Below are 16,862 nucleotides of genomic sequence, written 5' to 3' on the forward strand. Positions count from 1 at the left end.
TTTTAAAAATCCACGGCCAGTACAGAATCCACTCCAGTTTGTAATTAGTGTGAGTAACCTCACGTTCATTTTTATTTTACTGGGCCCACTGCCCTCCCACCCGCCTAGTGTGTGTCAAACTCTCGTGAATATCGGGGCTCATCTCTTACTATATGTCTTTGCACAGTGCCGAGCACCGAGGGCCCGCAGGGGGGTCATGGATGTGGGCTGGGAGAGGCGCTGGCAGTGAACTGGCTCTGAGACATAATATGGACTGATCGAACTCCCAACCCCCACAAAAAATGTTACCTCAAAAAAGGTCCAAAACATCTGGAATAAACACCACCAACAGGGACTAGAACTGAGTCTGACGCTAATAGCACATGGACAGTTAAGGAGATACCATCACTTTCCTTCTATCCGTGGGGAATAGCCAACCACCAACACACACATTCTCATCAGCTGATTTTTGTTTAAAAAGTATGGACAACTTTAAAGAAATCTGTCTGAATTCAAAATATTTCTTAAAATATATGTTTAATAAAAACACATGTATGCAAGCAAAGAGAGACACTGAACATTATTTGTTCAACATTTATATGGCCAAACAAGATATTAGATACATTGCAGAAATATGGACCCAAACACAGAATAAAACTGCAGTTTCTGCAAGAGAATACAGCTTACATTTTCCTGCCTAAGCACGTTAAATATGTTAGTCATAGAAGTCATCAAATTCATCTGCATGTGTATCATGGGTTTGTGGACGCAAAGCAGCTTCAATTTCTGAGTTGCTGTCATCAGACTCACCCCAGAAAGCTAGGAGAAAAAAAATCAAAGCAATTATATAGATTGGGATATACACACACACACACACATACACACACACACACACACTGTAGAGAGCTTTCATGCATCAGATTAGGACAGACAACAGCTTTTCAGAAACACTGTGTAACTCATAAGAACGTAGAGCTTTCATATTGGATCAGACTATAGTCCATCTTGCCCAGTATCCGGTCTGTGACATTAGCCTGTACCAGTGCATGAGGGAGAGTGCACAGAACAGGGCAATTTTGGAGTGATCCACTCCCAAATTCTAGTAGTCTGATGTCTAGGTCACCCCGAGCAGGGGATTATCCCTGGCCATCTTGGCTAATGGCCATTGATGGACCTATCCATGAACTTATCTAATTCTTGTTTGAACTCAGTTACACTTTTGGCATCACAGCATCCAATGGCAATAAGTTCCACAGTCAGTTGCGTGTTGTGTGACCAAGTCCTTCCTCTTGTTTGTATTAAACCTGCTGCCTATTAACTTCATTGGCTGACCCCTGGTTTTTGTATTGTGTGAAAGGATAAATAACACTTGCCTATTCACTTTCTCCACAGCATTCATGATTTTATCTTGACCTCTAGTGTATCCCTCCTTTAGCTGTCTCTTTTCTAAGTCAACCAGCCTTAATCATTTTAGTCTCTCCTCGTATGGAAGCCGTTTCAGACTCTTGATCATCTTTGTTATCCTTCTCAGAATCTTTTCCAGGTCCACTGTATCCTTTTTGAGATGGGGCAATGAGAACTGCAGGCAGTGTACAAGATGCGGAGAGCACCATGGATTTATATAGTGTCATGATGATATTTTCTGTTGTATTTTCTATCCCTTTCCTAACATACCATTAGACTTTTTCACCACTGCTGGGTATTGAGCGGAAGTTTTCAGAGAACTATCCACGGTGACTCCAAGATCTCCTTCTTGGGTGGTAACAGCTAATTTAGACCCCATCACTGTATTAGGCTCATTATATAGGTATAGTTGGTATTATTATACTCTTAGATATGAATTTCCAACACACTGTGTAGCTTACAAGGCTTGTTATTTGTTAATTGGATTGTTGTGCACAAATACTGCACGCTGATTTAGAAAGTCCCACTTCATTGTTTCTCAAGGTAGTTTAATAAAACATTTCCACTCAAAGCAATTTACTTGACATCTGTTGTCTGACTGAATAGGAGCTTTGTCTGTTATACTCCACTTTTCTGTATCTACTCGACCCTGAAGTGAAGTCACAATCACAATGACATCACAGCGCTGGCATGGAAACGGCAGTGATGTCACAAATAAAGTATCACAACTTTCCCGCAGGATCAAATAGGAATGTACTGGAGAAACAATTTAAACACAGATGATTTTGGGAATTAGCAAGTGTAGTGAGAAATTTACGTAAAATAATAGCGAGAGGAGCATTTTAATTCTGAAGTGGTCAAAAGCATCCCCTGGCATGGAATTCACTCATTTCCGAGCTAAGTAGAAAAGCAGGAGCATTACTGGAAGTTTAAAAATGTGTGTTTGGGGGGAAATACAGTGCACTTGAAGGAGAAACGCTGACAAAGATTCGGTTCAAGCTGGTGAATTGTCAACTCTTTGTTTAATAATTTTAACTCATTATCTTTCACAATAACGAATGCCATGTAATAACCTTTTCCCCCTAACAACTGCATGGTATAGGAGGGTTGCTCATGAATGCAGGGCTGGCTGCTGCTGTGAATATTTTTAATAGGAAAAGAATATTGAAGCATTTGGTTTTTAAAATGATACACAGGAAAGTGACATGGACTTTACAAAAAGCCAGAAGGAGACAACGGGGCAAATTCTGACCCGACCGACTTTGGCAATGTCTTAATATAGGGTTAAAAGCTCCTCTCTGCTGCTGCAAGCATAGGGGACGGCCTACAGCAGCAGAACCCAGCATAGAAATGAGTATGCTACCTCCAAGGCACATTGCTCCTCCCCTTCCCAGTTGCATGGAAGCCCCATGGAGGTTCAGCCAGGCTCCACCAGGTTCTTCCCCCTCCAAACTTGGGGGGGAAAGTGGCAGGAGCTAGCACAGCCCAAGTGGGCAGTAACTACTGGAGCTCGACCCTCTGCCTCGTGCCATCCTCCACTCCGGATGGGCTTCTAGTGGCGGCTGCTTGCTCTCAGGAGCCCACACAGCAGCCAAACTAGCCTGCCGCGGCAATGGGAGCAGGGATACGGCAGCAGTGCAAAGGAAAGTGGCCTCCACATACTTTTCTTTTAACTCATTCATTCTACTAAAAAGGCCTCAGAGCTCGTAGTGCTTTGGGCAATAACTAAAAATACAAACCATCTGCTGCCCACAATTCCTGCAGGCTAGTCCCTTCCAGCGAGGGAGGGCTCCGAAGCTTCGCCTCTTCAGCTGGGGATGCTACAAAGGGGGCAAATCATCCAGCTTCCCTCGCCTAAACTCCACAATCTGGCACTCGCGGCCTTTCCGCCCCACTGCAGGGGAGTCACCAGCCTAGCCCGCTGATGGGAGCCTTCGGCGCACTTCAGAACAAGATTCGTCAACAGCATCCCCCGTTACAGCACAGATTGCTCACTCCAGAATACAGCCTCTGTGGTTAGGGACTAGAGGGCCAGTAAAGGTGGACTCCAGACACAAAACACTCAGGTCCCGAAACTCCTTTCATTTGCAGCAGGTCAAATGTGGGTAACTCAACCAAAGGCAACGGCATTATGTTGGTGTCAAACCGCCGTCAGAGGAGAATAAGACATTCTTTGTGCAATCAGTCTAGAAAAAGGAAGCTCACTTGCACATGCAAAAATGCACCATTGCGCACATACATTTGTGCACCCAGCTATGGAAATAGCTAAACACATCGCTGGCAACTCTACATCGGATTTACGTGTTCAGTTGTGAGCCGGCACATGGAAACTGACTGTTTTATTTTGTTGCTGAAGTGTGACCCTCGAGATTGTACTGCTTAGCCTAAGTCTGGGATCTTACCGATCCTGAACCAGGTTCCAGGGCAGGGACTTGGGTATATTCAGCGGAGTCTTAGACTGCATCCAAAACAGCCCTGCTGCCAGAAGCTGGGAGAAGTCCAGGTCTGTTCAGGGTAAAAGACGGCCCAGGATGACTAACGGCGTGTTTCATATCCACAAAACAAGGAACATTCCCCCTAGAACTGCATTTCGTCTCTGAAGCTGCACAGTCCCAGGGTCCTACAAAACTTCTATGGACCAAAGGCCCTAAAAGTCCTTTTTATTTCTATAGTTCCTTAAGAGTTAATGTCTTCAGATCCTTTTTGTCAAGGCCAAGGCTCCGTTTGCAAGAGGCTTATGATATCAATTAGATCAAAAGCACAACAAAAAAAAGACAACAGACGGAGGTAGGTGTATTGGGGAAACATCAGTAGATGCAAGGGAAGGAAGCTAAGTTTGCCTGTAAAGAACAAATCAATTGACTAGATTAATTTGCTGTGTCTCTTGGGAGCTTACATAGAGTTTTTGTTTCATGGGTGATTTTCACTCTTTACACGGCTATGCTTGGCGGATTGTGATTGAAAGGCTCCAGAGAAAACCGGTATTACACAGAGGGCCTGGAAGGAAGAGGGAGGGTGAATGGCACACACGTGGAGGGAAGAAGGCACAACTAGGAGAGTGGGAGAAGACTGTAAGGGGAGCCACAAGGCAAGAGGCTGGAGGGGAGCAAGTGGAATGTCAGCAGAGATGAGAGAAGGGACATTACGCAGGAGCAAGAAGTTGTCCAGCACCCTGAAAGGTAAGAGCCACTCGCTTCAATCTGATGCTCAAGGGGAGTGGAGCACACCGCACAGCTGTACTCTTAGGCTGAATGCGATAGCTCCCTGTTATGCAGCAAGAGTATTGCAACTGATGAGGGACAGAGGAATTGCCATATAGATCAGATCTGTGATCTATCTAGCTCAGTACATTGTGTCTGACAATGACCAGCACTAGATGCTTCATAGAAAGATGCAAGAAGCCTCTCATTAGGCAGATGTGGGGTGATCTGCCCTTTACATTACATCTCCTAATCCCTAATTGTTAGTGATTGACATACACCCTGATGCATGAGGTTTAATACTCCTTTAAAATTTGTTAGCATTAACTTTTATAAGTCAGGACATTCTTGTTATCCATATAAATGTCCAGTCCTTTCTGAATCTTGTCAAGGTTTTGGCCTCAGCCACATCCTGTGGCGGAGAGTTCCACAGCTTAATTATGCATTATGTTTAAAACTATTTCTTTTTACTGGTTTTGAATTTGCCCCTTTCACTTTCATTGAATCTCTTCTGGTTCCTCTGTTATGAGACAGGGTGGACAGAAGCTCCTGATCCACCTTCTCAATATTATTGACCATTTTATGTAGTTTTATCATGTCCCCTCTTATCCATGGTGCTGACTCATTACTTTGGCTTGCATATACAATATAAATTACTTTGAGAAAGACATTTCTAAATAGCATAATATTTGTTTCTCACCTTTGGATTTTATAGTGGTTATTCTCCTTTTGCTTGTGTTCCTGCAAAACAAAGTGGTATTTACATATTCAGAAGATGGTAAAACGGTATTAAAAGTTTAGGAGTCAAGTTAATGCTTCTAACCAAGTTAAGATAGTAAATTTACTAAGTTCTATAACTGCATCTCTATTTTGGATAAAAAACAGAAAGAGGTCAAGGCATTTTAGAACACAGGATGGTAAAGTTTCATGCGCAGCAATGACATTCAGGGCTATATCCTCAACTGGAGTAAAGCAGAATAGCTCCATTGAAATCAATGCTGATTTACCCAGCTGAGATCTGGCCCTGAATGTCCTTGCTGCACTTTACACCTTTTAAAATACAGGACGGGAAAGAAAAAAGACACAATCAAACAAAAACAATCCCCACCAAATTTCCCTATTTCCCTTGTTGCCAAAACTGTTCTCAGAACTTAGCTACTGGGTTCCCATAGCATCACCCATGTCCCTATGTAAATGTGCAGCCTTTCGGCCGCCTTTGATCTACCTTGATGCATATGCAGTTGCAATTCTGTTCTGTTAAATGACTGATCTTGTGTCTAGAGCATCACAAACCCTTTTCAATCTCTCAAACAAGCTGGAATCATTTTGATCTTTTGTGTGCCACATGTGTATTGTGTTGGTACTGTGAAATAATCACATGGGAGCAATGATGTAGGAGAATTAAGTGTTATATTAACAATCCTGTGATAAGCACTAAAAAATAAAGCTTCAGTTGATTTTCCTAAGGAAGACTGAATAGGAGATGTTTGTGATATGGCTGTTGAAATATAAACAAATGTCAATTTGAAACCCTCACAGCAGTTAAAGCAGGATTTATTCTTCAATCAATTATGTTAAGATTTTATACACCTGTAGTATTCCATTAAAGAAAACAGAGAGATCCTGAAGATAATGATTTAAAGCCAAGGGTTTAAAAGAAATATTCTAATAACTATCACAGGAAAGTCAGTGAAAAAATCCTAAATGTCAAAACATTTGTACAAATAATCTCTGAATGCTCCTTTAAAGAAAATTTACTATTTTCCACATTTTGCTGTCTAATTACAGAGGCTGACACTGCAAATTCTCACTCAAGCAAGTAATCCCACTGGTGAGTCAGGGCTACACTTGCTACGATCTACTAATGAACAACTGGAAAGATCAACTTAACTGAAGAGCAAGAGGGTAGTTTCATTACACTACAACTATAACATGTTTTACCCGTTTAAATAAAAGAAACAGGTTGTGTCGTGTAACAGGTTATTTTATATTTCTGTTGAACTTAGGCAAAAATCCTAGAAGGTCTATAATATGGTAGCTGGCCTTACTAAAAATGTCTCAGTTAAACTTCAACCAAAATATTAAACTGAAGAGTTTACCTTCATATATGTTGTATATTACAAATGAAAAAGAACTGTTTAGTTACCAAACAGTCGATACATCTTGTTGAAGCAAATTATTTTAATTTATTAATCTTACAGCATTAATCTTCCATTTTATACCATTCAAACGAAATCCATCTGAGACCCTTAGTCATGAATTTAAAAAACTCTTACACACACAAAGCAACCAATATAACATTTTGCCCTCAAGGCGAGGTTCATTAGACATTCAGCTTTACAACCACAGCGCCAGTTCAGCAAAGCACTTATGCTGATGGCCATCCCTATCCATTTAGCAATGAACTTAAAGGATGTGCCTAACTTTAAGCACATGCTCAAGAAGGGGTCTGCATGCGTTGCTGAAAAGGGGCAGCTTGCTAAATCTGAGGCTAAGGGTCAGTCCTGCAAGGTGCCGAGTACTCTCAACTCCCATTTAGTTTAGAAGTTGACAGTCCTCAGTAGAGCTCAGGAGGCACCCGACACCTTACAGATTCAGGCTACAGAAATGGATTTCAGGAGATGCTGTCCTGGTTGCAGCATTATTTTTTCCTGGGACAGAATCAGTTGCCACCTGTTGCTAAGTGAGGTGACTTCTGTGACGGACTGTGCAAGAACCATTTCATCGTTCATGTATTTCAGCAAAGCAAAATCATCAGTTGATAGCCGCTGTTTATACTCAGTCTGCTTCTTCATCTTCCATTATCAATGAGAGAGGGTTGATTCTTATTACACAAGGGTAGAGAGTTCAAGATGCCTCCCTGTGCCTGGCTTTTTTCTTGCCTGGCCCAGCCCCGAATAAATACAAGACAGAACTGATCATCTGGACCCAGATCCTTGAGTATGCCTGACGGTCACACTGCACAGCTTGGTAGTGTGGATGAAAATTGGCCTTTACTTTTTCCTAATTCTAAGCTAGCTGGGTTTCAGTGGTCCCCTTGCAGAACTTAACGCAGCATGAAGCGAGCACTATGTTATGCTGGCTGTCCACGGCCTCAAGGGGACGATAGGGTCAGCGGCAGCTCCAGGTACCAGCGCTCTAAGCACATGCCTGGGGTGGCAAGCCGCGGGGGGTGCCCTGCCGGTCCCCGCAAGGGCGGCAGTCAGGAAGCCTTTGGCGGCTTGCCTGCGGGAGGTCCGCCAGTCCCGCGGATTCAGCGGCGGGTACGCCAAAGCCCCGGGACCAGCGGACATCCTGCAGGCATGCCGCCAAATCCGTGGGACTGGGGACCTCCCACAGGCATGCCGTCAAATCCGTGGGACCGGGGACCTCCCGCAGGCATGCCGTCAAATCCGTGGGACCGGGGACCTCCCGCAGGCATGCCGTCAAATCCGTGGGACCGGGGACCTCCCACAGGCATGCTGCCAAAGGCAGCCTGCCTGCCATGCTTGGGGTGGCAAAAAAGCTAGAGCCGCCCCTGGATAGGGTAGCCAGGGATGATCAGGGCTATAGGGAAGCCACAATTGCAGGACCTAGGCCCCCTTCTATGGTGGCAGAAGAGAGAGGAGTAGTGTCAGAGCCACCCAAGGATCTCGCCCCACTGGGATGATTCTCTCATGGCTGATTGCACTGACTTTAGGACCAGAATCCACTAGCAATATGGCACAGAGCAGCAGCAGCAAACCAGGATCTTGGCCTTGATGTGGTAGACCAGAGGATGGACAGCAAGGGACACAGCCACATCAGAAGAAGCTTGGCAGAATGCTAGGACAAATTTGGAAAGTCTTTTCTGAAAACACTGGCATGTAAAAAAAGGCTGGGGTATCGTTAGCAAATGGAAATGGGAGACCAGAGGAATGGACAGTGGAAAACTACTGACTGTTCTGAATTCAGAGCTGCAAAAAGAAAACGTGACAAGCCTCATTTCCTAAACAGCGTCCTGAAATTAAAGGTTAGCCAATGCAGATAAAAGATACAAAAGCTCTCTGTAGTCCAGAAGGTTTATATTCTGAATCAGCAAATACAATTATGACAGTCATCATCCACACAGGAAGCATATCATCATCATCCAAAACTGCTAGGGAAGAATTGTAAGAGTCTATATAAAGGAGATATGTTGAGGCAAATTTATAGACTCGCATATCTCTCTCTACATGCTTCAATTTCTCTAAAATGCATCCCGGCATGGAACCAAAGATGTCAAGGTTTCTATCAAAAAGCAGTTTAAGTTCCAAATGCCAATTTCCTCATCTATTTTTCTCTAGACCAAATCTCCTATTTTGATGCCTATTTAATCTGATAAGACAAGGGCCTATATGGAAGTTGCTCTGGAAACAAAAAGGAAATGAAAAGTGTCTAAAGAAGAATATTTGTCCCCATAAAGAAAATTTCGAGAGAGGTGTCTAGATTCCCTTTGGTACATACTAACAGAGTGAATCAAGTCAAAGAAGTTTCAGTGAAAAACAGAAAACTTTCTTTTATTTCTGTGCTGGATACATCTCTGGATACATCTCTGGCAGAGAACAGTTGAACCCTTATACTGGATGTTAAGTGAAAACAAAAAGATCTTCCATCAGAAAAACAAAAAACTGAAAAGAACCTAGTTATAGAAACATTGATATTCCATAAAAATATGCCTGGAAGTAGATTGGTTAATCTTGTAAAAGAGCTTGAAGCCTGTGTGAATCTCTCTCGCAAAAGCATTGTTGAGACACAATACCATGCGGCAGACAAATAGAATTGTTTCTTTTTCACAAGGCAGTTCTTAGTAACCCTCTGAGTGTGAGATAGCAGGTATAGAATTTCTTCCCAACAATGACTTGGGATGAAGTTGTGGTCCTTCTCCAAAATTACCCTTTTTTCAAAAATGTCTAAAAAAGCTTATCACTGATAAAATGCAAGCCTGACTACTTAATTCCAGTCTCCATACTGTGACCAAACATCTCTATTCCTGGGTGGTCATATTTTTTTTTCTGTGAATTAGAATAAAAACTTGGGCTATTATTTCCTCCTGAAAAATAACTCATTTAAGATAGGTGCAGCTGATGAAGATATTTTTCTGTACTTTCAATAAGCATGAAAAAGAACAGTTGGCTAACTTCAAATCAATCATTTTCTGAAGAAAAACCGGACAAATGTACTTCAGGAAGATAAATGGAAACTTAAACAGAGAGAATTATGACATGAATCTCGCTTCAGTAAACTACATCCAATAATAATTTTATTAATAATAAAACTGAGGACTACGTTAAAACTAAGGCTTCCAAGTGCAATCACATTTGAATTATGATATAAAGATCTATGACGAGACAACCTATGTTTAAGACTAGACTCTCTTTCTAGTTATCAAGCTGGCAGAGGATGGCAGAACATTTTACCTTCACACGCTACACCTGTAAGAACTGATGCACAAAGAGTGACATTCACCCAGGGCCCATACAAGGCCTGCTGTACCATTTAAACCCATGGTGGGCCTGTGTAAGGGGAGCATGTGATGTGGGTGCAGAGAAAGCCTCCATTTTCCGTGCATTTTCTCTCTGCCAGTCCTCAATAGGCCTGCATCATAGGAGAAGAGGGGGTGTAGGGACCATGAGCCATCAGATCGGCATTAGGGCATATCTCAAAGCCTCTACACAAAAGACTCAGCAGGGCAGTGGTGGCTATTGCACAGCATAGGCTGGAACAGTGGCGGCTGAAGAGCTGTGAGTTTAGGGTGTGTGGGAATTTCTTCCTTTCTACTACCACTTAGTTCTATGCACAATGCTCATGTAAGTCTAGCTTCGTGCTGAGAGGGATGAATTTTCACCCAGCGCATCCTGTTTCCTTTGCTAACAGCAAAACCACAAAATATAAAATCGAGAAAGAAAGAAGTCTCAGTAACTGTTTAGAACTAGTATCAACTTGCTCTTTTTATAGAAGTGTTATGAAACGTCCTGGCTAGTCGACATAAGATACTAATGATATATAGTGAAGATTTAGAAATCATGCATTACAGTAAGTTTTGCATGTGTCATGCTTACACTACAATGTCAGAAATATAGTCCTGAAATCAGTTATTTATAAAATGTTTACTTCTTTGCAAAGAGCTCAGAAGATTAAAAGCATTATACAATTAAATAAAGTTAATAAGTTAAAATAAAACAGTAATCAAAGATCTTAGTTAGGCATTCATTCTCTTATGTATCTCTGTAGAGAAGTGTAAATATGATAAATGATCTAGACTAAATATACTCAAGTCCTGTTACTTTCAAGGTTCTGGATCATTATTTAAGTCAATGTAAACTTTCTAGAAAATATATACACTTCATAGCCTCATACCTAAATTCTGTAGCATCTCCTTAGAACTTCAGACAAAACAAAGAATTTTCTTACAAATCAATTAAAAAATTGACAAGAACTTAAGAAAACTGAAATTAAGGGCCTCAAAACAGTATAAATTATTAACTTGAAAAAGCAGGATGAAATTTGGAAGCTGTTTTAATTTAGCAAAGTCTGAGTGCCCCCTGATGGTCAAACTGGCTACCTACAATACAGTATGCTGTGGCATTTAAGATTGCAGTAGTTACTCCCTCATTATTAAATACTTCTTTATAAAATAATTAAGAGGATGAATTGCAACTGGCAGATTATTTACTTAGAATAAACACAAAATTAATAAAAATGCAGCTTTTGCTTAAGAAATAGTTTGTACAGAATATAATGGATTACAGAATACAATTTAATCACAATTAAAAATACTTTATAGAGTGTTTATATGTTGACAAATTAAAAATCTTATTTGGTTACCTTAGTCTACAATTTATCTTTAATCTTCAGATCATTCTGAAATGTGACAAAGCAAACAAGCCTAAGAAAAATAAACTGCCCGCATCAAAATTCAGAATTATCCAGAATGCTAGTGACCTCCACTGGCTGATTCTGTTGCTACAGGACTACAAAATGCCACACACATCGTGTTCTGCCCTCTGCTTTAGAGAGATTCAGTCATGACCTTTTCTCCCAAGTAATTATATTACTTAACACATTCTTTTCTTTTGGCAAAATATTATAGTCTTCAAACTAAAGTTACATCTCAGGCAGTTTAAACATTCTTGGTAGAGTAAATGAATCCAGGAAAAATAGTTTTATAGCTAAGGCAAAACAGGACAATATTTGTGGGAGAAGAGGAAGCTATGGCATGCACCTCTGAACAAAAGGGAACAAGTGGTCTTTACTCAGAGAGCAGCTTCCTATTAAGACTCACTCCTTCGTACATTATGCCTTTCATCCCCACTCAACCACAAAATGATTTTGCTGTAGGAAATACAATAGCAGAAAAAGATTTACATTGAAAGAATCTTTAATAATAAACTGTTGCAGATCTGCCTACTTCCCCATGATTTATAATACAATAAATATCGGATTCTATTAAGTCTCATGCACTGAAGACATTGCACTGAAAAACTGAATATGAAAGAACTCAATTCTTCCCATCTCCAGTACCATAATAGTGAAATGAGCATGTATAAATGTGCTAAGAGTATCTCTTTGCATCTTTTATAGCTTGTGTGTATTAATCTGTAAAGCTTATTAAGAAAGTCATTGCTATGCAAAGCAGCACCCAATCTCTTTCTCTTGCTTTTCAACAGAGTGCAGTGTTTAGCCAATAGGACTGGTCCTCTGCCCCTCATTCCGCATTCATAACATGCAACATTTGCACAATGTATCTCTCAAAGGCTGCTGAATAGAAAGCCTTAATACTCATGTAAACAACTGCAAACCAATTACTTAATGAATCAGGCCCACACATAATGAGGTGCCAGACAAAGAGCTATAAATGCATTTTTGCGCCCAAGCCTCTGCTTTAAAGTAAAATCCCTCAGCTGTAGTTTGGGCTTAACTGGCACATCATAATTATTGTCTCTAGGACATCAGAGGAAGCCATTTTTTTTATTTAGGTCCAGCAGGGTCTTTTTCGAGGTCACTCATCAGCTCAGTGACAAGATAGAGCAAAGAAGAATTTTTAAAAAGTACCACAGCAGTACTACACTGTTATGTTTATTCTCAAGTACTGGTTTCGAGACCACTTGTAAAAGCAATAAAGCACAAGAAGTGACTGCAATAAGTGGAATCCTTAAATGTAAGCCTCTAAGAAATTTCACTGCATCCCCACCACAAATAAGCAACCACCTCAGCTCTCTATTTCCCATTCTTTCATACTACTTTGGCTACTTTGCGCTTCCAAATATCTTTGTAAGACAGATGTCAAGTGTCCAGCAGCAAGTGTTACTAATAGACTTTATGTTGAAAAGGCACTATTATTTCTAAGTTATTCGGGAAAATAACTTTATGATACAACTTTAAAAAAAACCCTTTAAAAATATCTCAATCCAGGATTTAGTTCTAAATGTTTACTTCTAAGAGATCAAAGGCACGAAATTATTAGGCAAAGTAAATGGTTTCCAAAATCTGCCTACTGTGCATATGAATTTGAAAAGGTAAAATTAAGACTAAAGAATTGTACATGAATAGCATTTAAATAAATGGTGAAAGTTGCCAACATACATTATAAACCAGCACTGTAACATGTTAAACAAAGTAAAATTAATGCTTGAAAATATTTTTGCATAGTTCATTAAATTGTACATATTTTCTTAAAAGACCTAAGACCTGCTTTTTTATAATCACATTAAGGGCCTGATCCTTCTCTCACTGAAGTCAATGGGAGCAGAGGCTAACTAAAAATGTATAAACATGGGGCTTTAAAAAAATTATATAAACAAACTCATTTGCACTTCATAATATTAGGTTTTATTTGCTTAGAGTTATCAGTCTCCCAAATAGAAATTAGGTTACAATACAGGAAAGTTTAATCATCTTAAAATGGAAAGTTTTATTTTAAACAAAAGCAAAAACTTACTTTGTCAATATTTTACACAAATCTTAATCATTTCACATTAATTAACTTTATTGCATTGGAATAAGAGAAACTCTTGTGATTTTTTTAAATGAAATATAAATCAGCACAAAATAAGAAATTCAGATTTCTTCTAAAATTATCTTGGAACTGTTTCCTATGACAATAAATGTCAATAAAATCATTATGAATATTACGAAGTACAAAAGGACGTAAACATTTAGATAGGATTAAATAATTCATCAAAATGTTTTAAAGTATTTTATCGGCTGTCATAAATGGCAGTTTTCTGACAAGGAACCACATACTAACAGAATCCACTTACTGTGATGTTTTAATAAGCATCCAGATAACAATCTAAAGCCAAGCTAAAATTTCAGGAGATAGTTGTGTTATATTCCATTTTCTATGGTTTCTTGACCACTAATTTGACTGCCACTGTTTGATTAGTATTTCATGCTGATGACAAATTCAAGGAACATCTAACATCACACTGCTCAAAGAATCAAAAGGAACTGCTGCAGTTTTACCAGTCTAAAAAGATAAATTGCACCTTTAAGAAAAAGGCAAGGTCATTAATTAAACATACTCAATTTGAAAGTAAAAGAAAAGAAAGTAGCAAATACTCTAGCATCAAATACTTTTAAAAATATACGGATTGAGCTACAGTTAGTTTACTTCTCAGCTACATCTACAAGAAGAAACACGCCACTTTATTTCTTCGAGACTATGTTTTATGTCTGCCCTTTTCCTGACAACTTCTATTGTCTGGTCTCTAAGTAGCCCTACTGAGAGCAGCTGTACACGCTAATTTGTGGTTCACTGAGATGTCAATTGAGTCTTAAAATGAGAAAACAACAGCTGCAAAACAATACCTGACTTTGGTGCAAATATTTTCTAAGGTGTACTAAAGTTTAGGTTGTTATACTGAATAAACACAAATACGAACCTTAACCCTTGTACAAGTCACAAACAAAATAATATATATTCAGGGTTTTTTTCATTTTCTACTAGCACTTCTTACTCTGCTAAAGCCATTCAGAAATGAAATGCTCTAATGACTTTACCTTGACAAAGGACTTCTTCCTTCACTAGATGAAAAACTAGCTTCAGAACTGATTTGGTTGATTTTCTTGGTCTTGAAACTATTGCTTCCGATATTCAAACCTGTGGTAAGTATAAACACCAAATGTAAACATTTAGCAAACACTTAATTAAAAGGTAGTCCACACAGTAACTTTTGACTTACAGAAATCAATGGAAACATATTATTTAAGCAACAGAGAACAAGCAGGTGTCATGGACTCTGAAATCAATACTACATATTATAAAATAACTGTTCACTATGTGTTTTTCTTGTGATATTTTGGAAGAAAGTACAATTGAAGAGTATCAAAGCGATACTATTTTAAGGGTCTATTTTAAAAATGTACAGTGACAGAGGAACAGAATGCACTAGCAAAATGTGTCCCTGGTATTATTTTTAATAAACTGGTCAATTCAATCTCCATTGCTTGGGACAGGGACACTCCCATGAGGTAAGTTTACTTTATTTGTAAAACAAAATAAAAAAATCCTCATCCCTGACCCACAAAGCTCAGCCCCTTTACCACATGGGACTCTCTTTAAAACCTGCCCATGCCATTCGTTTATCAGTCCCAGCCTCTGTAAATCTGCGAAACAAGGAATTGACTCATACTTTAGTTCTGTTCCATTTGTTTTTACACCTGAGGTTTTATTCTCATGACTTGGCAGAACTGACAACAGTACAACACACAATCTCCTTTGGACAGACAGAAAGTTATCTGTAGAAATAACTGCACACGATTAGTGCATTTTTGCACGTTTTAACTAATTTCAGAGAAACCGCCTTTGGGGTACTGAGATTCTGTTCCAATAGCTGTCATCATGTGTCAACTTAAGCAAAATCTCACTGTTATGTATATTTATATATGTATATTTTCTCTCAATTGTTTTCTTTTCCCTTTTCCTGAAGTCTTGTTTACTCAGGTCACTGGGTAGTGAATACATTTCTATTTGCCTTCCTCTTCCATTCGGATTATTTTCAGAGGGCTACAATTCTCTCTCTGTTGTGCTATGTCATTCCTGCTCCCTCTCAACTTCTAGAAAACACTTAATGTTGTGACTGAAACAGACAATAAACTATGTATTTTAAGGTTCTTTTAACAGGTTGCTTTTTTCTACATGCCTCACTTCCCCTCTGTGCTTCAATGAGTACAAATTGTATACCAATTTAGTTCCAAACTCATGAATCTAATCAGGCCTTTTCTTAAATAGTTCTGAACTACAGGGCTTGATTCTCAAATTACAGTACACTCACTTTAAGGCTTCTTTATACTGTAAAGTGGATTTAGTGTAAATGAGATTTAGGCCCTAAACATTATTTAGGTGAGATACAACTGAAAACCAAAATATGAACAACTGTAACTCTTACCAACTTAATTTTATCCCCGAAAGAATAAAATATAATTTCTAAGGCTCTGACAGTTCCCCCTTACAACTGGATGTGCATTACATAATCAGACACAGTTTCTATAACCTGAATCACGCATACAAGTCTGTTAACAGATTTAAGATACACAAACCCTCCTCACAGTGTGTCACGCACTTCCAACAATGAAGCCAAAAAAAGAAAAAAAATCTTATTCACGGGGGAAGACGAGAGGAGGTAAAGTCTAGGAGTTCTAGTGGCAGCAGTATGCCACTTCACGGGGAGAAGTCTGACCACTTTCAAAAGAGCTGGTGACACGAAAAGAAACTTTGCTGTGAGGGAAACAGTGAGGAACACATGCAGAGAAGCACATGTACCCGTGGGAGATCAAAAGAGGAGCTCCTGGATGAGAGAGTGAAAGCAGCTAGAGCTGCAGGCAGTAGTACTGGTACAGAGACAGGCACACATCAAGAAAAGAGGGGCTTTTATTTTTGAAAGCTTTATAATGCTAAGTTGTTTATTTATATGTTTCTTTGAGCAGTGAAGTATTACAACAATTTTAATCCAATTTGGATGAGTTAGGTCTCAATGGAATCAGTTTATTTCTAAAGAGCAGAGGGGAAAAAACAGATTGAAGATTTTGGCTTTTTTTTTTTAATTAAAAAAAATATGATCTTAAGGACTTTTAGGGTCAGCAAATCTTGCACATGCAGCAAACACTGTAGGCAGGCCTCGTTTATGGGAACAAATGGGGTGTATTTTCAACAGAGAGCCAATAGGGAAATAAAACGTGGTGCTCTGCCCACGAAATAAGCTCCACTCTATCGAATTAAACACCCCTGAGAGTAGGTCATGCAGATGTGAGTGGGCATGTCCTCTGAGCTCCTTGATC

At 39.6% G+C, this 16,862-nt stretch overlaps 1 protein-coding gene across 3 annotated transcripts in view; it reads right to left on the bottom strand.

The window, feature by feature from the left end:
- Positions 1 to 503: 503 nt before the first annotated feature.
- KIZ (kizuna centrosomal protein) overlaps positions 504 to 16,862 on the bottom strand; it is a 93,712-nt gene continuing 77,353 nt past the window's right edge. Inside the window, exons 12-15 of one of the 3 annotated variants that reach the window (XR_005595751.1) lie at positions 14,586 to 14,685; positions 11,409 to 11,444; positions 5,284 to 5,324; positions 702 to 798 (exon numbers count right to left, since the gene is read on the bottom strand). Coding sequence is in view for 2 of the 3 variants with exons in the window: in XM_039528778.1 (XP_039384712.1) it covers positions 695 to 798; positions 5,284 to 5,324; positions 14,586 to 14,685 (245 nt within the window). In the remaining variant the exon portion in view is untranslated. Of the gene's footprint in view, positions 799 to 5,283; positions 5,325 to 11,408; positions 11,445 to 14,585; positions 14,686 to 16,862 lie in introns of all 3 variants that reach the window. The other 2 variants (XM_039528778.1, XM_039528777.1) reach the window with 2 other exon arrangements.

Source organism: Mauremys reevesii, linkage group 3 (genome assembly GCF_016161935.1).
Source record: "Mauremys reevesii isolate NIE-2019 linkage group 3, ASM1616193v1, whole genome shotgun sequence".
NCBI classification, from domain to species: Eukaryota; Metazoa; Chordata; order Testudines; family Geoemydidae; genus Mauremys; species Mauremys reevesii.